The 24,657-nt window shown below is 46.0% G+C and overlaps 2 protein-coding genes across 3 annotated transcripts in view; both read right to left on the reverse strand.

Moving 5' to 3' along the window:
* Positions 1 to 1,022: 1,022 nt before the first annotated feature.
* CUNH5orf15 (chromosome unknown C5orf15 homolog) lies at positions 1,023 to 11,872 on the reverse strand. The gene is made up of 3 exons (XM_041665653.1): positions 11,701 to 11,872; positions 5,061 to 5,575; positions 1,023 to 2,916 (listed from the first exon to the last, which is right to left on the reverse strand). The coding sequence occupies exons 1-3, from the start codon at positions 11,834 to 11,836 to the stop codon at positions 2,785 to 2,787; spliced, it is 783 nt and encodes a 260-aa protein (XP_041521587.1). The 5' UTR covers positions 11,837 to 11,872; the 3' UTR covers positions 1,023 to 2,784.
* A 6,832-nt stretch (positions 11,873 to 18,704) lies between these two features.
* Vdac1 (voltage dependent anion channel 1) overlaps positions 18,705 to 24,657 on the reverse strand; it is a 30,930-nt gene continuing 24,977 nt past the window's right edge. For both annotated transcript variants that reach the window (XM_041664710.1, XM_041664709.1), the window contains exons 6-9: positions 23,935 to 24,162; positions 22,150 to 22,300; positions 20,575 to 20,632; positions 18,705 to 19,644 (exon numbers count right to left, since the gene is read on the reverse strand). In XM_041664710.1, coding sequence (XP_041520644.1) covers positions 19,553 to 19,644; positions 20,575 to 20,632; positions 22,150 to 22,300; positions 23,935 to 24,162 — 529 coding nt within the window. In that variant the 3' untranslated portion in view covers positions 18,705 to 19,552. The remainder of the gene's footprint in view (positions 19,645 to 20,574; positions 20,633 to 22,149; positions 22,301 to 23,934; positions 24,163 to 24,657) is intronic.

The following is a 24,657-nucleotide window of genomic DNA, read 5'->3' on the forward strand; positions in this document are numbered from 1 at the left end:
GTACAAGCTGCTGCAGCATCAAACCCGGTGGAAAACTGAAGTGCAGCCTCCTCAACACACCTGTCACATCCAAACACCACGGAGGCCTCACCATCAGCGGGCTCTATCTTCCCAGAGGGCTGTGCAGGTGTCACCCTGCAGGCTGGTTCCTACCCACCCTGCAGGCAGGTGTGTCCTCACTGCTAGCGCAGGAGACCAGGTGTCAACTATACAATCCTGGGAGGAGCCAGGGGCTGCTTTGCTCCTAATTCCTCAGATACTGTAATTTAAATAAGGGTTAAAGGAATGTGGGAACTGCCCAGGCTGGGGGTGGGGAAAGCAACAGCCATTTCCTGGTCAAGCAGTCTGTGGAACAATCCACAGGAGCAGCCCTCACCCCAAAGATACCCTAGCCAAGCCAGGCATGGCGACACATGCAAGATCTTGTCTCAAAACATGAAAGACAGACAGACATATCAAGACAGGCCTGCCCACAGACAAACACCATTTCCTCCTACCTGACAAGTTTTACCACGTGCCTCTTCAGCTAACAAAGAGAGAAGTCATGCAGGGCCAACCCTGGTGGCCAGTCTGGATCCACCAGTGCTGAGGTTCAAATGTGGATCATGGGTCCCTCACCCAGCAGCTCAGGCGCCTGTCTGACCCCAGCATGACCTGGTACTCCCAAAGTCGGAAGCTACTGCAGGCAGCACCTTTAGCACCTACCAACACCAGGAGGTTCCTGGGAAGCCCAGATCTGCCACCAGGGACACAGACAAGGAGCCCACGCAGGGAAACCCTGCACTGACCTGCACCTGCAAGCCTTTTTCGCCATCCCAGTTTGCTGGTGTTAGCAGACGTCAGCACCCAGTGACAACCTGGGCCTAAGGAAGTATTCAGAATGTAAGTGGATCCTAGAGGCAGAGTTCCTAGGCTGAACAGGCCTCGCAACAACTGGCTGGGGCTCACTTCCTCCCAGCACAGGCCTGCTGTAACCACCAAAAGTCAGTACTATAATAAACACACTGATAAAAGCACAGATTTATACCTTTGCCATTTATTTCTTAAAATCTTATTCAAAATATTAAATAATACAATTTCAAATATGAAAAAAACTACTGCAATAAAACAGTCCAGGTACATTTCACTACGCTGCCCATCCTTCGGACAGTCACCTGTCCTGAAGGGGAGGACAGCGCTGCTGCTTCTGTGCTCACACAGGCAGCGTGGCTGCTGGCTCGCCTGGGCTCTGCAGAACATACAGTGAAGGCTATGCTTTCTGGAGAGTTGCAGTGAAGCTCGGTAGTCAACCATGGTTCAAATCACACATTTACATTCTGACCAACTCTAAAAGACAGGCTAACATGAAACACATAAAGAATTCCAGTTTGGGGGGGGGGCAACATAATAAAACACGGCAGGGAGTCTGAATGTCACTGCTATATTCAGATTATCACGTTAACTGCAGGCACCATTTAAGTGATAATGGTCTCTAAAGTCTCTTCAAATTTACTGTGCAGCAAAAAACAAACTGAAAAAACTCTGACTGGAGTTTTAAACTCTGCTCATCGCCTGAACCCTTGGAACCTGGGCTGAAATCAAATGCTTGACTGACTGTTCTCCCAGCTTCCCCTGAAGCGCCATCCAGCAGCCCTAGCCAATGGCTGATATCACCTATCACCTGGCTGCCTTCACTGGGAACTGCAGGCCATTTTGCAGGGATTCCTAACCAGCTTAATGTGTGGTGAGTGAAACAGCGGCCACGTCATCTTACACTGTCTCAAGTGCCAAAAAACATCCAAAGCGGGTTTCTTCTTAATAATTACATTTATTTACTATGTGTGTATAAGCATGTGTGTAGGTGCACGAATGCCATGCACACATGTGGAGGTCAGAGAACAACTGCAAGAATTCACTCTGTCCTTCTACCATGCAGGTCCTGGGGACTGAACCCGGGCTGTCAGGCTTGGCGGCAGGCGCCCTCACTGACTGAGCCTGCCTTGCCATCCATCTTTCAAAGCAGTTTGGAAAGAGTGGCAAACATGTTGCTGTAAAACAAAGCAATATATCATGATATCCTTGTATAATAAAGTTTGTACCACACACAAACAGAAATATGTTTGAAAATAGGCTATCTGGAAGTGGGTGGGGCAGCCACACCTGTAGTACCAGCATCTGAGAATCCAACGACCAACTGTTCGAGGCCAGCCTAGGCTGTTCAGTAAGACCCCATCTCAAAATTAGAAACAGAATAATAGAAAGAGGAAAACCAGCATTTGGACAGCAGCGAGTGATTAAAAACAGCAGTGCTGGGCCCCATGAGACTTTAGTTCTGGTTTGGGGTCTTTCAAAGGGAACAGTGCTGCCAGAGGCGCGATAAATGGAAAATAATAACTACTACAAAAAATATACAATAAGGTTTAACTCACACTTCAGATACCTGATTGAATCTAGCTCTAAAGAACCAATTAAAAAATTATATATTCCACGGGCGGTGATGGCGCACGCCTTTAATCCCAGCACTCGGGAGGCAGAGGCAGGCGGATCTCTGTGAGTTCAAGACCAGCCTGGTCTACAAGAGCTAGTTCCAGGACAGGCTCCAAAACCACAGAGAAACCCTGTCTAGAAAAAAACAAAAAAAAAAATTATATTCCTTGTTTGTGACATTTAGTTCCCAAAGCACCAAGGCAAAAGAGAGGGCCCCCTCTTGGTTAAGCGCCACTTGCTTGTGACAGAATTTGCAGGACATCATATAAAAGTCAAGCAAATAAAATGACAGAAGAAGCAGACTCCAATCACAGTGCTTTAGAAAATATAATCATTGGTGATCTTCAGAGAAGGCATGGCCTCATTCACATTCTGGTCTAAACGACGGTACTCCACTGTTTTAGAACACAAGCCATCACGCCACTTCCTGCTTTGAACCAGAAGGAAGATCTGAAATAAAACAAAGCAATTAGACATGCCAAAGAGAAAACTTATCTGGTAGTGGTTTTGTAACAAGAGCAGGATCTTGATTAGGCTTTGGGACACAAAACTAATTATCACAATAATAAAATGACACCTGTTTCCAGCCTGTGAACAAGGCTGCATGATGCTTCTCAGTGGGCACGGGGTGGAGACCAGGAGACTACCTGCCCCCCAAGTGCCAGCACACAGCTCAGGTCAGTTAAGAAGGGACTCCAGGGTTTGTCTGCTGCCTTCTGTCACTGGGTCACCAACACTCAGAGCTGAAAGACATTCTGAAATTAACTGGTCCATGTTGTAATTTTTCAGGTAAGAAAATTAATGCCTCAACGAGGAAGACAGACAGCTTGAGTCACAAGGCAAGTCACAAGAACCACGCTCTCGAGAGGATCATATATTGAGAAAGCTGTGCCTGAACTCCTCTAGCATTCTGAAAGGCGCATCACCTCCATTAGCTTATGCCTAGTTTATTAGGTTACTCCTTAACCCAGGAAAGCAATTCCAGCACAGACATGGTCATCATGAACCAAAACTTGGAATCATCTAACTGTCCAATAGGATCAGAGCATAATCAATTATGCAAATATAAAACTATATTTTTAAATAGTATGTTATGGTGCCTAAGTGGACAGGGAAACCTAATGAGACCTCAACCCTACACAAAGAAATACAGGCAACTAAGAAATGTTGAGAACTGGTAAGAGCACACCAATTGCTTATTCAATACTAAACAGTCAGCTCTGAAAACATATACAAGTCAGGCAGTGGCACCTCTTCAATCCCAGCACTCGGGAGGCAGAGACAGGCGGATCTCTGTGAGTTCAAGGCCAACCTGCTCTACACAGTGAGTTCCAGGACAGCCAGGGCTACACAGAGAAACCCTGTCTTGAGAAAGAAAAAAAAAATTACAGCATACATGTATATGTATATTTGTGGACCAGAAATACACTAAAATGTATTTTAATGCTCTGAGTAGCAGCTTAAATTTTTTTTTCCCCTAAAGTCTTCAGATTTCTGAATTTTCTACATTAAACATATTGTTCTGGGCATCCGGGGTTTTTTTTATGGCCAGATCCATTTATTTATTTAACTTACTTAATTACTTATTGCCAGAACCTCTGGAACTGGAGTTACAGGTTATGAACCTGTGGGTGGTGGGAATAGAAACCTAGTCCTCTGACCAATGCTCTTAATCACCGAGCCATCTCGCCATCCCTGGTTGTGTGTTTAGTTTGGAGACACACAGTTTTGCATACTCTAGTTTGGCCTTGAACAACAGTGGTCCACCTGCCTCTACCTCTACCTCCCAAGTGTCAAGATGCCAAAATTACAAGCATGTACCTACCACTACACCTGGCTATACATAAAGACCTTTTATTTCCTCCTTTTTTGGTGGAGGGGGGAGCATGAGGGGCATGGTCTTAAATATATATCCCAAACTAGCCTGATCCTCAATATGCAGTCAGAGATGACAATGACTAGCCTTGAATCCCTGATCCTCCTGATTTTCCTGTTACTACAGAAGTGTGCTGTCATCACAGGTTTATGTAGTGCTAGGAAGTGAGCCCAGGGCTTCATGGATGCTAAGAAAGCACTCCTATCAATGGGGCCACATCCTCAGCCCAATCCTCGTACAACCAGAAAATAACATTACTGTCAAATCATTGTCAATACATAATAAATTAAAAGGAGCATTCAATTAGTATTCACGCCCCACAAGTATTCCCACCAAACTATCATTACTAAATTAAGAAATGCAGATGAGGAGTGCATGCCTTTGACCCCAGGACTTGGAAGGGAGACAGAGACAGGTGGACCTTTGAGTTCAAAGGTCAGCTTGATCTATACAGTGAATACCATACAGCCAGGGCTATATAGTAAGACCCTGTCTGAAAAATAAGTAACTTGCTAGACTTTGGCTTCATTCATTATGGGGGAAAAACAAGTAATTTCCTAGAAGCACATGGAGCATATCCCCACTGTCTAATGTACCAGAGTCACAGCTTCAATAGAAACACTACCATTTTATCACCACGGTCAACCCAACTGAAAGGATATACACAGTATGGCTGAGACAATGGAGCACTACAGAAGGGGCTAAAATCCCAACTTACCTTCCTTTTGTTGTGGTACGTTACATAAACAACAGCTGCACAGAAAGCAAAAATAAGGAGATGGAAAAAGAAATGGCTATCTTCTCTGTTTGGGGGCGGGAGCTTCACCACCTTCACTGAGTCCTCAAAGCCCCTGAAGTGCCTGTCCTCTCTGCTTATCTCTATGTTTATATTATCATCAGGCTCCTCGTCCCTGGGGTTGGTGGTCCAGTCGTAGTCTGGCTCTCCATAGTCCCCATTGTCCAGAGTGTCTTTGGCTGTGGACGGGGAACTGTTGAGCGCCAGAAGATCCTCCTCCTCCATGCTGGGATCTTCATTGCTATCAGCCTCGTCCTGGGACACAGAAGGAGCAGTGGAGAGGATGGGTGCCACAGAGGTGCCTCCATTTTTCTGTGTACTGGCTGGCGGAGGAGAAGTGGTGCTGATCTGGGAAACAGAAGGTTCGGTGCTGTTTCCAGCTGTCAGTGCAGCTGGAGGAGAAGCAGTGGGGCTGTGTGGCATGTTCTCTGCAGTATCTGAAAAACAAAAGCACCCCAACATTGCCAACTTTTTCTCTCTAGTAAGAGAAAACAGCATTTATCAATTTTTTTACTAAGCATTTCTCTTCAGTATAATAAATTCCTGCAGCTTTCTCTTAAGATCCAGTGAAGTCTCAATGACCAGCATTCAATTACATTTCTTCTTGGTCAATTAATCTCAGGTAATAATTGTTTTGCTCAGTAACAAATTGAACAAAGCAAAAAACTCATTGCTTTGCTACTCAAAGAGCAAGCGAACATTTGATTTCAGGTCAGGCAAAGTCAGCACAGACAACCTACTGTTTCCCTTTACCAAAGAATGGATTTCAGCCAGTCTTGTCCAGACTCCACTTCACCCCCACAGCAGAAAGAGGGGAGGCTAATCCTAGGTCAAGTGAGTCACAGAAATCACCTACTACTACTACACACACACACACACACACACACACACACACACACACGTACACACACACGCACACACAAGCTAGAACTAAGCACACTATGAGACAGGTACTTAGAAACTGCTTTTGCTAAAAATTGGCCCCTCAACTGGAGAAAGTGACCACGCTTAAAAGTCTTCATTTCTCTGTGTCCTGCTTCCCTCTGCAGGCAAGACGAGCACTCAGGACACATCTGTCTAGTCTGCATCATCCCCTTTCAAGGCTGCAAGCAGAGAAATAAGTTGCTGCCCTAACCCTGCAGGCACGCAAGTCTGCTGAGCAGACCCTCCAAGGACAGAGCAGTTGCCCACTGGAGAGACGGTGCACCCCGAAACAGAAGTGCATCCCCCAAACCACCATGTCTCCTCAAGCAATAGGATCTTCTGATCACCTTGCAAAACCAAACTAGAGACAAGAATCCCAGGCCACACCCTGAACAGGATGCTCAGTTATGCGCAATCTGCCCCCTCCCTGCCCCATGCATAAACTTAAAAGGTTTTAGGATCCCAAAAAGAGGACTTTGGGGTCACTGTGCCCCTTTCTTGGTTTCTACCTCTTCCCAGTATGGCCACATTAATTCTCTGCTTTTCACCAGTCCTTGATCTAACTTGCATATTGGGGATAGGTGGCAGAGCCTAGTTTGCCAGGGCAGCCAGAGTCCAGGCTTTTACTCTAAAAATTCCTGTTTCAAGCACATAACCAGCACACAAGGTTACAGACTCGTTGTTGACAGCATTTCTAAGTCATACTTGAAGATTCTTCAAAAAAAAATAAAAATAAAAAATAAATAAAATTTAAAAAATTTACAAAACACCAAAATTCTAAGGGATGGGAACCTGAAACTAGAACTTGCAAGCAAAGTTACAGCCTATTTTAAAAATAAAGGCAACCTCCGGGTGGAAAATGAAGCCGAATGCTTGCACAATCTTCCAGCCTGTGCTAAACTTCCAGAAGGAACTCCTCACAGTAGAAAGAACCAATGCGGTCTAGTCCAGAGGACAGCTGTTGAAGCTAAACAGGCCAGTCTCTAGCTGAATGTCGCCTCTGCTGAAGAACTTTGGGGCCACCTTTAATTACTCTTCAAACAAACAAACATATCTTGTTATGTGTGCTCTAAACCTTCAGCCTAGGAAGACAAGTCCCAGGCCTTCACAAATATGCACACGCACAGAAAACAACTGTTCATACGAACACTGCTCTTTTAAGTAACACAGCTGACATCTACTTCGTACACAGAAAAGGGGACTGGGTCTTAATAGGACAGAAGTCTCCCAGAAAAATACTTTCTAACAACAAAAATCCTTTCAAAAGACAGTAGGATTAGGGATGTAGTCTAGTATATGTGGGGCACTAGGTTTGATTCCTAGCACCAGAAAAATAAATATTAATATAGTAAATTAGAGCCAAGCATAGCAACACACACGAGCGATGCCAGCATGGAGCAGAGGAGGCAGGAGGCTCACCTTAGTCTACACAGTTACATTGAGGGTACCCTGGGCTATATGAGACCCTGTCTCCAAAACAAACAAACAAACAAGTCAGCCTTCCTGTCTAACTCTTTGGAGGTCTCTAAAGGACCTGAGCTGGGACGGGCAGGGGTGACTACACAGAAACCCTCACTGGGCCCTGGGGAATCTCCTCAGGCATCCCTGTTGGTCTAACAGAAACCTGATTCCTTCTAAACACACTGGTCCTGCAGCCCTTCTACTCCACAGCTGGCTTCTCCCCCGCAGCCTTGCAGATTGGAGGAGGGGTGCAGCCCTCTATGCACACCATTTCCCCATTCTTCTCCGGAAAATGGGGCACACATCTCCCTATCACCAACTCCTAGAAGGCCCCTCATTCTAAGACTTTAGCTGCTAATTACAGGGTCCTCACTCAGCCAAAGAGCTCCTATCTGGATTTCAAAATCCACAACCTCTCTTCTGCTGAGTCAGCCCAACCTACCCCAGGGCCTCTGGGCCCACCATGACCAGCTCTCCCCCACACCCTCTGCAGCACGCTGCTTCCAGGAATGCTGGTGGCTTTCTGATTCATTCGCTGGTCTTCTCAATCCATTAAGGCTTAAACACCCACCCTCCCTTTTTCAGCACCTGGTGGCCACCACCAAATCTTACCGATAAAATCTCTTCTCCTAACGGTTCAGTGCTGTGGCCAATGCCCAGTTGCCTTCATGCTCACACACTGCCTCACTCATCTGGCAAGAGCGTCTGTCCCCAAGTGCACCACGTAGCTGCCCACAGCTTTCATTTCATCTGAAATTCAATGTGGAAGCTTCTACACTGTACTTAACACTAAGTGCTTATTCTGTAATTTCCTAGTCCATTTCCTTCCTGCTCCCTGAAGCGTCCTCACACCTCCAACACCTTCTCTGGTACTCCCCACCCCATCCCCACCCCTTCACCCGGTGACAACCACTGTCTAACTTCTCTCAGAAAAATGATCATCCGAAGAGAACTTCCACAAACCAGCAGAACGCTGTTCATTCAGGCTCTACAGGTAAGCAGCCTCCTCTGCCACACGTTCCTCCACGCTCCAGCTCACCACAGAGCAGCAGCGATGCACCAGGCATCCACAGACGGAACCCTCTGAAATAACAGGCACTAACCCTGCCTCCTGTCAAGTCTCCTCAGGTTCTCTACCCCAGCAACAGTAAGGAATGATGGACCCAGCTGTGTGAGACAAGGTCCTGGGTTCAACCCCCAACACTCACAGAAGTTAGGAAGAGCACATGGGGGAGCTGCTGCTGTTTACGCTGCAAGACCGACAAGATGTATAAAGTCCACCAGTGTAATCCACACACTATCGAGCCAGAGGAACCCACAGGGAACTTTTACACCTTAAACAAAAATTAACTAGGCATAAGTCATGCAAAATATAAAAAAATTAAAGGATAAAACTAGAAAAAGACAAAGCAGAAAAGTCTTTGATATCTGGAGCTGGGAAAGGAGTTCTTAAATTTCACCTAGAAAGAGAAAGCACAATGCATTAAAGGGAAAACTGGCAACTGCTAGTCTCCAAAAGACAAAATTCTTGTTCTGTCAGAGTCTCACAAGATAAAAAGACAGCTACTTGCAAGTCCCATACCCAACAAAGTATGTGTTCCTAAAATAAAGAACTCTCAGAATTCAAAAGTGAAGGAAGCAAACTAATCCAACTAGAACAAAAGACATGGTGGAAACTGAGAACCCTGAGTTCCTCTGGCCTCCATTCACACTCTGGCACCCCACCCCACCCTACAAACACACACACACACAAGTAAATAAATGCCTATACCTAGCACCAAGCATAAGAGTTGAAGGTTTTCACTTCCATGCAATGGCTAGTCCAAGCCACCATCCTCTCAGCTTTGCAAGTGACCAGCCTATCTCCACTCCAACCCCACTGCCATCCTGTAGAAACTTACACAAGTTTCTACACATTCTTCTATTTAAAACTTCCTTTAGCGGGCTCGAGAGATGGCTCGGAGGTTAAGGTGACACACTGCTTTCCAGAGAAACAGATTTCTGTTCCCAACACCCATACAGGGTGGCTCACAACCACCTGCAACTCAACAACGCTCTGCCCTCGGCTGACACCCACCACACATGTCCATAGACAGCAGGCAGGCCTAGAGACTAACAGTACACAATTTTTTTCTAAGCCTTTAAGCTCCCATTTCTTGAAAATGCCAGTCTTAGTAACTGTCCACAAGATCCGATCTGAGGGACAGAGAAGTGGCTGAGCAAGTAAGGGAGTCTGTACTTTAGAACTCACACAGTGGAAGCAAGGACTCCTCAGTCCTATACACATACAGAGAGAGAGAGAGAGAGAGAGAGAGAGAAAGAGAGAGAGAGAGAGAGAGAGATAGAACACCAACAACCTGATCTTCGGAACTTTGGCCACTTCCTAATCTCCCTAACTGCTCCCCATACCATCTTCTGAAAAGGTCACACCACTCAAAGAACAAACACTAACCACACTCACATCCGACCTGATCTCCTCACAATGCACACTACACCCTAAAGAGCATCTCTACACCACTGTGCCTCCTCAAAGGCCCTTCCCTCAATCCGTCAGGCGGGCTCCCTCCTCATTGGTGAATGCCTACACCTACGCACCCAGGAAGCCAGGACATAAAATGTGGAAGAAACACACCAGTAGAGCACAGAAAAACAAGCCAAGGTTTTACCTGGACCACCTGATGCAAAGATGAGTTGATCTAGTCAGATAAAGAGAACTCAGGACCAGGGAAGTCAGACAGCTCCGACTTCACGGACTTCATGTCTGAGCTTCACAAACACAGATATCACTGAGAGTCGGCTAAATGTCCCTTCTGGACCCCATCCAAATTGGTACTGCCCCTAGTTTAAAGGCAACAGGTGTAGGCATGTGTGAGACACACACACACACAAGCTTAGGAGTGGGGGGGTGGTTTGTGTGACACACACCTAGGTGCAGCCCACAGAGGCCAGGGGTGTCAGATCCCTCCTGGAGCTGCCGTTAGATGATTAAATAATCAAAGCAATTACGTCTGCATCCACCGGGAAATCCTCATTATATTCTACAACGATAGAAGAGCCCTGGAAAGGCCAGTTCTTCCCCACAAACTCCAAAATCCTCCTGGTAGGACAGTCGGTTACCTGTCTTCAGTGTTGCTGAGGAAAACTGTGTATGCAACCTAGCACTAAAATAAAGGAATCAGTGATTGGCTGGACCGTTCCCCTTGGCAAAGAAAACTATCGCTGGTCATGCTATTTTTCATCTGAAGAAAAAAAACAAAAAACTCAACAAGGATTTGGGGAGAGAAGGATGGCAGCTTGGACGGAATGAAAAACATAACTACTCAAATGTTGCTTAACTATTAAGTTCTCAACAGTAGGGTTTTCCCACTAAATCTCAGCCAGAGTTTACAGATTTCCTTTTCAATAAAGGCTTTAATATCCTGATTTATGGTGTAACATCTGCAAAAACTTCTGTCTCAAATACTACAGATCCATTAGAATGAGGCAAAGGTGTTCTAGTTAAATCTCAAGGCCAGGAGGTATCACTACTGACAAAGACTGTCCTTTGTTTCTAAACTCCGCTCCTCCTCCCAAGACCCTCAGCAGTCCAGAGCCCCTGGACTCCGCCTGTCAACCGCCCCAGAACCACCCAGAGATGGAACCCACAAATAGTTGCCCCCTCTTCCACTCTGAAATAATCAGTTCAGTCCGGGCACTGGGTCACTGACGCTATCTTATCTCTGACCTCACCTTTTCCAGGAGAAAACAAAACAAAACAAAAACTTGCCTAGCCTTGCTTGCCCCCCAACTTCAATCCTCTCTCTAGATGACATAGCTCTCCCCAACCCCGGCCATCACTTCAAGCTGTCTCCCAACCAATCCGCAAGACCTCCGAACGCCCCATTCTCAAGCACAGTGGGGACCTCCCGCCCCCACCCCGAGCGCTCTTCCTCCAAGGAGCGTACTCTTCGAGACTCTGTCCACGCCACGGCCACCTCCCGTCCCCGCCCACCCACTGGGGTCCCGGAATCTCACGACCCCACTTATCGGGCCTGGGGAGACCGCACTGGGAGCGCTCCAGACGCCCGGGCCCAGCTCCGGCCGCGGGAACTCCGCGGGTGAGAAGCGCCGTGAGTCGGCGGCGCTCGGTCCCCACTGAACCCGGCCCGCACCCTCGCCGCCACCCCGCGTCCATTACCAGAGCACAGGACGGGCGCGAGCAGCAACGCCAGCACCAGTGACCGCACCAGCGCTCCGAGGCCCCGGGTGCCCGGCCCGGGAAGCATCTTCTCTCGCGCAGCCCGGCTCATCCTGCCCAGGGCGGCGGCAGCCATAACGGACTCGGCCCCGAGCCTGCGCTGTTGCTAGGTTCTGCGTGGTGACGTCATGTACACGTCTGAAGGCGCGCGCCCGAAGCAGCTACGTCCCTACGTGATGACGCCGCATCCCTGAAGCTGGGGAGGACAAGAAGGTTAACCCAGGAGGATTGCAGAGGGGAGCTGAGAAAGATGGTTTATTTTCAACTGCTTCTTGTTGTTGCCATCATCGTCTTTGAGATTTATTTTAGGGGCTGGAGAGGTGGCTCATCTGTTAAGAGAGCTAACTGATCCTCCAGAGGACTTGGGTTCTTTTCCCAGCACCCATGCAACTGGTGCAGAGACACACAGGCAAAACACCCAGACAGATAGTTAAATAGGTTTTTTAAAGATTGTATGTATGGGCCTGAAAGATGGTTCAGCTGTTGAGAGCACTTGCTACTCTTGCAGAGAACTGGGTTCCCAGCACCCAGGTTAGGCAGTTCACAAATGGCCCCAATGCCAAGGGATCTGACCCCCTCTTCTGGCCTCCACAGCGCAGCCTCCTCCTACGCACTTCACGCCTAAACTAAAAATAAATCTTACTTTGCTTTTTCAAAACAGGGTTTCTCTGTATTAGGACCGCTAATGAGTTTCCTCGTTTTTTCACGCTCCATCTGTTATGAATGTTAGGTGTCAATACACGGTCTTGTCCATATCGAATGAAGCAATCTCACTGATGGAAACCATGCAGGCTAATCTTAAATAATAATAAAAAAAACTGTATAATTGCACAAACCCATTACAGTTGCATTGTGTTTTGGTCATTCAAATAGTCTTCATCTTCAAGTTCCTGACGCTTTTAGAAATGCCCTTTCTCGGCCGGCGGTGGTGGCACACGCCTTTAATCCCTGCACTCGGGAGGCAGAGGCAGGTGGATCTCAATGAGTTCCAGGCCAGCCTGGTCTACAAGAGCTAGTTCCAGGACAGGCTCCAAAGCTACAGAGAGACCCTGTCTCGAAAAATAAAAAAAAAATAAAAAAATAAAAAAAATGCCCTTTCTCAGAAAAAGAAAAACAACTGATGTACTTCCAGAAGTATTTAATAATAATTTATCAGATATTCCCAGTGATATTGAAGATGTGAATAGCTGGTTGGACGATTGTACTGACAGTGAAATTATTAGACCTGTAAGGAAGGGCAAGGTGGCCGTGCTTCCGAAAGATCCCTACACAGATGAAGCCACTGATAATTGTTGGTCAGGAATTGACACACCGCCATACTCACAGATGTGTGAAGGTCATGCTGGGGTCACTACATTTCTGTCTCAGTGTTACTCTGTACTCTCTGGGACCAATTTCTTTTTTGGTGGTGAATTGTTTGAGATGCTGTACAAAGAGCCGTTTAACTATCAGGTTCAAACTGCAATGAACACAAAACACCATCTAAAACGCTCAAGTGGTTTCCAGTTACACAGAAGAACATCAGAAAATTCCTTGGCCTAATCTGATGGATCAAACAAGAAAAGATAGTTTGAAAGACTAGGTTAATAGAGAGTCATCTTGGGGGCTGGAGAGATGGCTCAGAGGTTAAGAGCATTGCCTGCTCTTCCTAAAGGTCCTGAGTTCAATTCCCAGCAACCACATGGTGGCTCACAACCATCTGTACTGAGGTCTGGTGCCCTCTTCTGGCCTGCAGGCATACACAGAGACAGAATATTGTATACATAATAAATAAATAAATATTAAAAAAAATAGAGAGTCATCTTTAATAGTCAAGCTTGTAGTCATGTTAGTTAGATTTTCTAGATTTATAGAGATATATTTCAGTTAGATAGGTATTCTTCAAGTCTTTCAGAATATGGCATTTAAATGTTTTAATAACTTAGGACAATGAGACGCATCTGCTCCTGGCAGCACCAGCTACTTTAAGAGGAAGATGGGCATCGAAGAGACTCCTTATGGAGTTTGCTAGTCATTTGTGCAAGAAACCTCTTTTGCCTGGACTGCTTCACTGGACATGCAGGACCTGTAGAGAAATGACTACTGAACTTGCCTAAAGGTGAGATGGTCTTTCGGGGTTCCTACTTCATAAGAGTCTGTGAGACATTCTGCAGGATACAGAAGAAAGTGACTGAACTGTCTTTGAATTTTCCTACTTCATGGAAAAGTCTGCTGGATACTATGGGCCTGTAGGCTGAAGATGGATGCCCCAATGGTATAGAAGAACTTCAGGTAACTGTTCAGGCAGTGAAATGTCTCTGTCATTTCTAGAGTTTTGGAAGTTGCTTACAATGCACTTTCTGTTTACTTAGGTAATATTATATCCTTCTGGAGTCTTTGATGGAGTTAAAGAATTTATGGTTATAGTTTTCCTTAGTTATGATAAAAGATAAAGTTGATATAAATATTGTAACTGTAATTCTTGCTTGATAACTGTTTTGTTATATGTAATTTTACTATGTTAAAGTTAAAGCCTTCCTTTTTGTTTAAACAGAAAAGGGGAAATGGTGTAGCAGTTCCTTCTGTTTGTGTGTCACTTTCATTGGTTAATAAAGAAACTGCCTTGGCCTAGTTGATAGGGTGGAACTTAGGTAGGCAGAGAAGACAGAACTGAATGCTGGGAAGAAGGGCATAGTGAGAGAAGCCATGGATCTTCTGCCTGAGACAGACACTGGTTAGAATCTTGCCAGTAAGCCACAGTCATGTGGCGATACACGGATTAATAGAAATGGGTTAAATTAAAATGTAAGAATTAGCCAATAAGAAACTAGAGCTAGGGCTGGAGAGATGGCTCAGAGATTAAGAGCATTGCCTGCTCTTCCAAAGGTCCTGAGTTCAATTCCCAGCAACCACATGGTGGCTCACAACCAACTGTAATGGGGTCTGGTGCCCTCTTCTGGCCTTCAGGCATATACACAGACAGAATACTGTATACCTAATAAATAAATAAAGAAGCCGGGCGGTGGTGGCGCACGCCTTTAATCCCAGCACTTGGGAGGCAGAGGCAGGCGGATCTCTGTGAGTTCGAGGCCAGCCTGGTCTACAAGAGCTAGTGCCAGGACAGGCTCCAAAGCTACAGAGAAACCCTGTCTCGAAAAACTAAAAAAAAAAAAAAAAAAAAAAAAAAAAAAAAAAAAAAAAAAAAAAAAAGAAACTAGAGCTAATGGGCCAAGCAATGTTTTAATGAATACAGTTTCTGTGTGGTTATTTTGGGTGTAAGCTAGCCGAGTGGCAGAATAAACTAGCTGCCCCTCCTTACAACACGTTGCCCAGGGAAAAAGAAGTGAATCTAGATACTTACATAAACTGTTAAGATGGACATGGTGGTGCACATCTCTAATCCTAGCACTCGGGAGGCAGAGGCAGGCGAATCTCTGTGAGTTCGAGACCAGCCTGATCTACGACGAAGCGAGTTCCAGGACAGCCAAATATAGAGTAACCCTGTCTCAAAAAAAAAAATTTTTTTGTTTGGTCCCTCTTCATAGAGGAAAATGTTTTACGGAGTACCATACGTTAAAAAAAAATACTAGTAACTTCAATTGTTTAGTTAATTGTTTTTGTAAGTAAAAATATTATAATTATTGAAAAACAACACCTAAAGTGCACTATGATCTGTAATTATGATGATTTAAATCATGTGCAATTTGCCCAAAAATGTACCATCCCTGGTGTATGTCTTAGCTATTTCTATATGGCACTCAATGTGTCAAAGGCATGCGCCACCATGCCCAGCAAAAACTGAATGTTAAAATTGTGTGTAAGAGGCCGGAGACATGGCTCAGAGGTTAGGAGCACTGGCCACTCTTCCAGAAGTCCTGAGTTCAAGTCCCAACAACCACATGGTGGCTCACAACCATTTATAAGATCTGGTACTCACTTCTGGCCTGCAGGAATACATGCAGGCAGAACATTGTATGCATAATTAATAAATACAATCTAAAAAAATTGTGTGTAAGTGCAGGTGCCTTCAGATGCCAGAAGAGGGCGTGAGACCCCCTGAAGGGGGTGTTAGATGAGCCATGAGTGTGAACCACCCCATGTGGATGCTGAAAACCACTCCAGTATTCTTTCTTTTTTTTTTTATTTTCGAGACAGGGTTTCTCTGTAGTTTTTGGTGCCTGTCCTGGAACTAGCTCTTGTAGACCAGGCTGGCCTCGAACTCACAGAGATCCGCCTGCTTCTGCCTCCCAAGTGTTGGGATTAAAGGCGTGCGCCACTACCAGTGTTCTTAACTGCTGAATAATTTCTCCAGTACCCTTTTGTACTGGGTACAAAAAAACAAGATCTCATGTAGCCCAGGCTGGCCTCCAAATCCCTTTGTACCCAAGGATGACTTTGAACTCCTGCACCTCCACCTCCCAGGTGCTGAAATTTCAGGTATAAACCACTATCCCGGTTTATCCTTTAGTGTTTCCTCAAATATTTAACATTTCTCCATACTTAAGGGTGCATCAATAAACAAAGCAAACTCAAGCCAGCCTTTGCAGGCCTTGCTTCCCCATGAGGCACATTGTAGAATGTATAGTATGTAACGGTGCGATAGTGTTACGAAAGAAAAGCAAAAACATTGGCCAGAGTCAGAATGAAAGACTGCCATTGAGAATAGCCTCAAATTTTCCAAAAATATATTACTATCACCTTTTTTACATTTTGTAAAACAAAGCCCTCAGTATATGAAAATGTAAATTTAGAAAGTTTGCCTAGGGCCTTGGTACAGAGTGTGTCTGTGGGTACATTGTGTGACTGTCTCCTCAACAAACAGCTATAGGTTTCAATTCGTCTGTTCCACTTTATTAATTTTCAGGAAAATCGGTGTAGCATCAAGCTGTCATTTACACATAAATGCCATCTCTTCGCTTTCCAAAGAGAGCAGAGCTGCCTCTGCAGGATAGAGAAGGGCTTGTGTTCTCCCAAATCTGATATATTTGGCCCGAGGACAGCTCAAAAACAGACTCAGTGTTAGAACTAAGAAGTCAGTCCTCCCAACTCAGTCTACCCAAGTCCGTGCGCATGGAATGGAGCCCAAACCTTCCAGGTCAGCATGCAAAGGCCCTGTCCTTCCAAATGCCCCAAGCTTTGCTTTCTGCTGGTCCAGAAAATACTGGTGTTCAGAGAATAACCTCAGCCCTGCATTCTGCCTGTTTAGAGGTGGTTTTCAGATGAGTGACTTCTATGACACCCTCCGTCCTCCTCCCAAATCTACTGTGTTCTTTTCTCCTCAGTGACAGATTAGTGAAATTCATTTTTTTGTTGTTATCTTAGTTTGGTTTGGTTTTCTTCGTGGCAGGGTTTCTCTGTGTAGCCCTGGCTGTCCTGGAACCTGCTCTGTAGCCCAGGCTGGCGTTGAACTAAGAGATCCACCTTCCTCTGCCTCCCAAGTGCTAGGACTAAAGGCGTGTGCCACCACCACCCAGCTTCAGATTTATTTTTAAGTACGAGTATGTGTCCTGTGGGATTTCTACATGTGAGTAGAGGATCATCAGAGACTGAATGAAAAAGGAAAGGACCCGACTGCTCCTGGGCACAGTGGAGGAGAACGTTTAGATAAAAGGAAGAAAGAAAAGCGTAGCCAGAGGCAGAGACATCTGGGAGAGTCCAGAGTGCTGGCGACCAGACTGAGCTGGGCCATATGGGGAGAGGGGGAGGGGAGAGGAGAAAGGAGAGAGGGAGACCAGGTGCAGCAGGTACGAGGGCAAAGGTACAAAAGGAGCAGATAACCACAATGTCTAGATTATACAGGGAAGAGCCTCTGGGGAAAAAGCAGTTCAACCCTGCACTGGAGGGGGGTAGGGGGCTATACCAGCCATACCCTGTAACAGGTAAGGACGGAGGGATGTTGGGAGAACCTGGCCAGGTCCACTTGATTTGTTACATATGCACCACAGCCATTTGTCCCATGGTGGCATCAGATCCCCTGGAACTGGAATTACAGTTGTGAGCCACCGTGCAGGTGCTAGGAACCAATCATGGATCCTCTGCAAGAAGAGTCAGTGTTCTAACTGCTGAGCCACCCAGCTCATCTAAATTCTTTTAATTAATTGAGTTATTATGAACTGAAGGCATTTTACAGTGATATTTCATCCAACACACTGTATACTGCAGGCAGACATTCAATAAGTAAGTAGTGAATTAAATCCCCCCTCTACTCGGGGACCTTAGTACACTGCACAGCATTTAATACTATGCCTGGCCCTTGACTACATGGGCCTGGTCTACAGAATGAGTTCCAGGACAGCCAGGGCTGTCTCAAAAAACCAAAAATAAAAATAAGCTTGTTTCTTAGATCTGATGTAAGCTGCAAAACTTGAAAATGTTTTTCAACCTACACTAAACTTTCACCCTCATTCACACATCTGCCCTTAGGCTTTCTAGCAGTGTATAACAGCCGACTCTCATCCCTGGGAACATCTTTTTTGTTTTGTTTTGTTTTTTTCAAGACAGGGTTTCTCTGTAGCTTTGGAGCCTGTCCTGGAACTAGCTCTTATAGACCAGGCTGGCCTCAACTCACAGCCGACTCTCATCCCTGGGAACATCTTTTTTGTTTTGTTTTGTTTTTTTCTTTTTTTTTTTAATATTTATTTATTTATTATGTATACAATTTTCTGTCTGTGTGTATGCCTGAAGGCCAGAAGAGGGCGCCAGACCTCTTCACAGATGGTTGTGAGCCACCATGTGGTTGCTGGGAATCGAACTCTGGTCCTCTGGAAGAGCAGGCAATGCTCCCAACCACTGAGCCATCTCTCCAGCCCCTGTTTTGTTTTTTTCAAGACAGGGTTTCTCTGTAGTTTTGGAGCCTGTCCTGGAACTAGCTCTTATAGACCATGCTGCCTCTGCGAGTGCTGGGATTAAAGGCGTGCGCCACCACCGCCCAGCCCATATTTTTCTTAACAAAAGTAACAAGAGGATGAGGTTTCAATATTTTATTCAAGTTTTATTTTAAGTGATGTTAATTACAGCATTTGAAGGGGAGGAGCTAATTCCACACAAAATGGAAGACTCTCTAATGTACCCATTAAACTGCTAAAAAAAGAGTGGTGTGGCTTTAACAGGTCACTTTAGATCCCTAGTGTTGTCATGGTGACCACAATCACCTGCCCAGCTTAAAGCTGTCTCATACTCTAGTGCAATGGTGAGAGGGTGAGAGAGAGAGAGAGAGAGAGAGAGAGAGAGAGAAAAGAAAAAAGAAGAGAGAAAAGAAAAAAACCACGCCACAACACAAGGAAGAATGAAGTCCTAAATGACGGCTCCATCGGCCCACTCTCTCCACCCTAAAATGGCACAAAGGAATAGCTAACCAGAAGAGTGCTTTTGGTGTAAAACAGGTAACTGGGCAAGGACGGGAAGAGGCCACGGAGATCTGTCTAGGAAAGGCCCTTTCACACAGGTGTGTGTGCACATGCTTCTCAGCAGTTAGGATCGAGATGCCAAGGTTGCTCAGGAAGTCACAATTTCACCTGTGGACTCGATACAGATTTACAAAGGGCCCGCATATTCCGAGCTTCCACACGTGGCCTGGCATCTCTAGAGGTCCCCGGCCCAAGTCTACAGCTAAAAGGACCCTTTCAGGAATGGGGTGTCTGCTGTACCTCTGAAATGGTAAACACCGGAAAGCTGAGTCATCCTTAACCTGGAGATCTAACGTGGTATTTATCGATTCTCGCATCCCCCAACGTACAACATTAAAAGGTTCACTAAATTCTGAAGGTAGCTATACTGCAAAATAGTTTAAAATTAACGATTGTACAATATTCATTTATGCTTGAAATTCTAGTCCTAGACCAAGCTTGTGGCCACCCGCATTGACGTTCTTGCCATCCAGCAGAGCTGACAGCGTCAGCTTGATACCTGGAGGAGGGGGGAGGGATGAGAAAGGCGTGGGTGTGGGGAGGGAGGGGTGACAGTTGGAGGAAGGAGGAGGAAGAAGGGGGAAGAGACAAAGGAAAGAAAAAAAAGGTTAACACCAAAGTCCAAATTTGTTCCAGCTACAATCAGCAGTGGCCAAACAGCCAAACAAAGTAACCCTTCAGAGCAGAAACCCTGCTGAAACACCCACTTTCCTGTCCTCAGCCCCCATTACAATGAGCATTTGACCTCTGGTACCACACAGTAAACAGCTTGAGCAATGCTGCCTTGGAGGGAAACCCTATCCTGCATCAACTTTACGTTCATCTTGGTAACATGTACGCACCCACACTAGCGCGCACACACAATAAACTCCTCTTCCTGGGACTTACTTGTAATTTTAGATGGAACAGGCTGATGTTCCCAGGAGGAACTCGACTCTCACATCACATAATCAGCTTCGAGGGCTCAAAAGTGGGATTAGCCCCTGGAGCCCTCTTACACCAGTGAGTGGCTGGGACAGCTACGCAGAGAAGAGGCGCTAACCACCATTTCTACACCCGTGTCTTTCTATAGTGAGGATGACTGACAGGCTAAACCTGCCAGCAGCCTGGAGACAACAAGTATCAGACCCCAGGAAAAGGATGGAAGGAAACGACCAGGACGTAACATCATATACATGGTATTTCCCAGAAATAACCAGGATGTTACGTCTTATACATGGTATTTACCAGTGTTTCCCTTCTGACTTGCTATGTCTCATCCACCTTTTTTCTTTTGACAATGATCCAACTCCTTTATAAACATTCAACTACAGACGCTTATATACATTCATTTACAACGCCCCACAACAACAGCAAAAACCCACAAAATGTAACCATTACTTTTTTCGTAAGACAGAGAACTAACTAGCTTCACACCAGCGATACATACCTGGCTTGAGGGTCTGAGTGTATCCTAAGCCGATCAGGCTAGAGTTGTTCACTTTGGCCTGAAAGGAAAAAGAGAGGCCCAATGAAAAGAGTGTCCCACAACCGTGAAAAACAGCGCCCCACGTGTCTGCCTCCAAATGGGGGTGAGGGCTTCTTCTCAGGTCCCAGCCGTCAGACACAAACTGTGCTCACGGCCATCTCCGAAGACTCAATGCAGGTGTGCGTGCCTTCCTGCTCCTGGGACCTCCCAAGCACAGACAGAGAGAGGAGAGTAAGGGCTCTTGGCAGGCCATGCCCCCCGAACCATTTCTTTAGGCTCCCAACAAGGAGGCCCCTGTCCTTTGGTTTTACGTGCATGGCTGATGCTGAGGGAGCCAAATCCTGTTCCCAGGTCAGGATAATTAAAACAGACTGTGAGTTACACCAACCAGCAGGAAATTTCTACATGATACTTCCTCATTCCACCCCAAAAAGGTGGCTTCCTATAGGGTAACAACAGAAGCCAGTTCAACAGGGTTCGCCACAAAACATGTGCAGCTCGGGGCCTCTGGCCAGTGAGTGCCACGGGGTAGGCAAGACAAGATGCCCACCGACCAACTAACTGGCTTTGTCTTTTTAGAGATGCGCTCTCATGATGTAGTTCAGGGTTATCACAGCCAAGAAAGGCCTTGAACTTCTGATTCTTCTGCCTGCTGTTTCTGTTGTGCTGGGGATCAAGCACCAGGCTTCCTGCATCCTAAGCAAGCAAGCACTCTCCCAACTGAGCTACAGCCCTGGCCTTGTTTTGGTTTCCTTTTCCCCCCCAGTAACATGACTTAAGCCCAAGCCCCTGCACATGCTAGGCAAAGGCTCTGCCACTGGAATACATCATCCTGAACACTGAGACTTTAATGTGGACCATAGGGACTGAGAACAAAATGAAAACAAGGGCAAAAATAAAACATTGAAGGGATCCCTCCTTACAGTTTTCATGATGGGACAGGACGGGTTAGAGAAAGAGGCTCAATAGCACAGCAGTCTACTCAAAACCAGGTCTGGGAACGTACTTCCTCTGCGCTGGGTGCCTTTAAGGAAGGTTACTTGATCAACGTCCGCAAGTACTCAGCTCCTCCAAAGTAAAAACACTAATGATTTAAAATCCATGCAGGTGCCAGGCATGGTGGTGCACGCCTTTAATCCCAGCACTCAGGAGGCAGAGGCAGGTGGATCTCTGAGTTCAAGGCTAACCTGGTCTACAGAGACAGTCAGGGCTACACAGAAAAACCCTGTCTCCAAAAAATAAAAAAGCCACCAGTTGTGGTGGCACATGACTTTAACCCCAGCACTGGTGAGGCAGAGGTGCATGGATCTTTGTGAAGTCTATATAGTGAGTTCCTAACCAGACAAGACCACACAGTGAAACAGTGTTCCCCTTCTCCCTCGCCAAAAAAAAAAAAAAAAGAAAGAAAAAAATATTTTTTTGAGGTATCTGTTTCAAGTGGGATTAAGCCCAAGAATGGTCTTTGCCCAATGAGAACCTTTAAGCTGAAGCACAGAATGCTCTCAATCGTGAGCTGGATGATTCTTGAGTACCCACCGAAAAGCAGGCATCAGGGTCGACCTGGTACTTGGCAGCTATCCCAAAGCGAGTGTTACTGTTCCCCGCTGTCCAGGCAAGATTGACAGCGGTCTCCAACTTCTTGTTCACCTTCTGGTAGATGGAGCCACCAAACTCCGTCCCATCATTCCTGCAAGGAAGCACAGCAATAGATGTCCAGCTGCCCGGGAACACAGGCTGAAATGTCACCAGCACCAACAGGAGAACTGGGGTGCCACAAACAGACTGAACAGAGTTCTCGCCAACGCCTGGGAACTCTCAAAGGCAGCTCACACAACCACCAGGCCAACACAAAACCTCAAGCTCCCTTCCAAATGCTCTTTTAAAAATGGGGCTGAAGTGGTTAAGTGTACTTGTTGCTTTTCCAAAGAACCTAAATCTATCAACCTATAACAACTGCCCTTAACTCCAGTTCCAGAGGCTCCGATGCCCTCTTGTGGCCTCCATGGGCACCTGCACACATGTGACACACACTCACACAGATATACACATGCACACACATGAATAAAAACAAACTGGTTTTTAAAAAATGGAAGTGCTGTGGTTTGGATGCAAATGAAGAGAACAGGCTCCCTGCCAGTTGTACTCTAACTTCCACATTTACACTGAGACAGAGGTGTTCACACAAATAAATGCTTTCATTGTTATCAGTGGAAACAGTATTTGTTTAGAGCAATACCATTACTGGTCTGAATAAGATGTTACTTCTTTAGCACCCTCTAGTGGAAAGAACAAGTTAGCGCCTCATGGAACTAACCCAAAATTAACTGCCCCCCCCCTTTTTTTTCTTTTTATGTATGGAGGCTAGGGTGTACCCTTCAGGGGCCAAAAGAGAGTGTTAGAGCCCCTAAAGTGGTTGTAAGCCAGGCAAAACAAGAGTACTGGGAATCAAACTTGCATCCTCTCCAAGAGCAGTAAGTGTTCTTATCTGATGAGGCATCACGCCAGCCCCAAATAAGATTATTTTTATGGTTGAAAATTTTGATTCCCGGGGCTGAAGAGATGGCTCAGAGGTTAAGAGCATTGCCTGCTCTTCCAAAGGTCCTGAGTTCAATTCCCAGCAACCACATGGTGGCTCACAACCATCTGTAATGAGGTCTGGTGCCCTCTTCTGGCCTGCAGGCATACAGACAGACAGAATATTGTATACATAATAAATAAATAAATATTTTTTAAAAAAAGAAAATTTTGATTCCCTCAAATCAATGTCCTTCAGCCTCCCAGTCCAGCAACAGACTCTCTCCAGCCTAACATGCAACCTCTCTGCCCATCATCCCACCATTCAGTCAGTACAATACTAAGCACATTAACAGAGAGAACATTCTATACATTGCCAGTTATCCACCATAGGATGGGATCTGACCCAAATGACTGAAAAGTGATCTTGGGAAAAAATAAAAAGCAACCACCCTAGCCAATACATGACACCCTGCGGTGTTCTGAATGAGCCTGGCCCCTCTTTGAATACTTGGTCCTCAGTTAGTGGAACTGTTTGAGAAGGATTGGGAGGTGTGGCCTTGTTGGAGGAGGTGTGTCACTGGGGGCAGGCTTTGAGGTTTTAAGAGTCCCACCATTCCCAGGGCACTATCTTTCTCTCTGCCTCTTGGTTGTGGATCAAGATGTGAGCTCTCAGCTGTTGTGCCGCTGTGCCTTTGCTACGCTGCCGTGGACTCTCAACACCTTCTTTTATAAGCTGCTTTGGCCATGGCATTTTGTCACAGCACTAGAAAAGTGACTGAGACACCCCCCGACACACACACTTACACATTAGTATGAAGCTGGAATTCATCCGTCTTGTAGCCAACTGCAAAGTTGCTCTGGGTCACTCGGGACTTGGAGGTCTCAAAATTCATTTGGTAGCCAGCTAGCCAGCCCTCATAGCCAAGCACCAGGGCACCCCGGATCGAGGGCCCAGCGATGTCAAAGTCCACATCACAGCCCAGGTTGATATGCTCCCTCTTGTACCCTGTCTTGATTTTAGCATTTTTTTTCCTAAAAGAAAAAGAAAAAAAAATGTATTAAAAAAGTGAAGCTAACTAACATTGACACAATCATGGTGAGAACTATGCAAACATGTTGTCTGGTCACAGGAGGTGGTAGGGAATAGAAGCGAGGCCGGTGGCCAGTTAACCCTAAACAGCCGCTGAGCCACAAGCAAGATGCAGCTTCTCCTGAGCTCAAATCTTGTCTGGAAAAGACTCCATCAACACTGTGCTGTGCACACCATGGGAAGTGAGCGCCAACCACACTCCTCTTCCAGCCTCTCCCTACGCTCAACACAACACCCTATCCTGGCATCTATTAGGCATGTTTGTTGTCTGCCAGACCCACAGAAGAGCCATATATCACAAAGCTACCCAAGCAGCAATTTGAGGGAGATGTTCACCTTTGCGGCTCACCCAGTAGGCAACAAAAAAAGAAATAGCAGATCCCTGGGGCTGGAGAAGAGTCTCAGAAACTAAAAAGTGCTTGTGTAGAAGATTGGGA

This window comes from Microtus oregoni, unplaced genomic scaffold (assembly GCF_018167655.1).
Source record: "Microtus oregoni isolate MIOR12 unplaced genomic scaffold, Mior012 000015F_ref0000493, whole genome shotgun sequence".
In the NCBI taxonomy this organism is placed as follows: Eukaryota; Metazoa; Chordata; class Mammalia; order Rodentia; family Cricetidae; genus Microtus; species Microtus oregoni.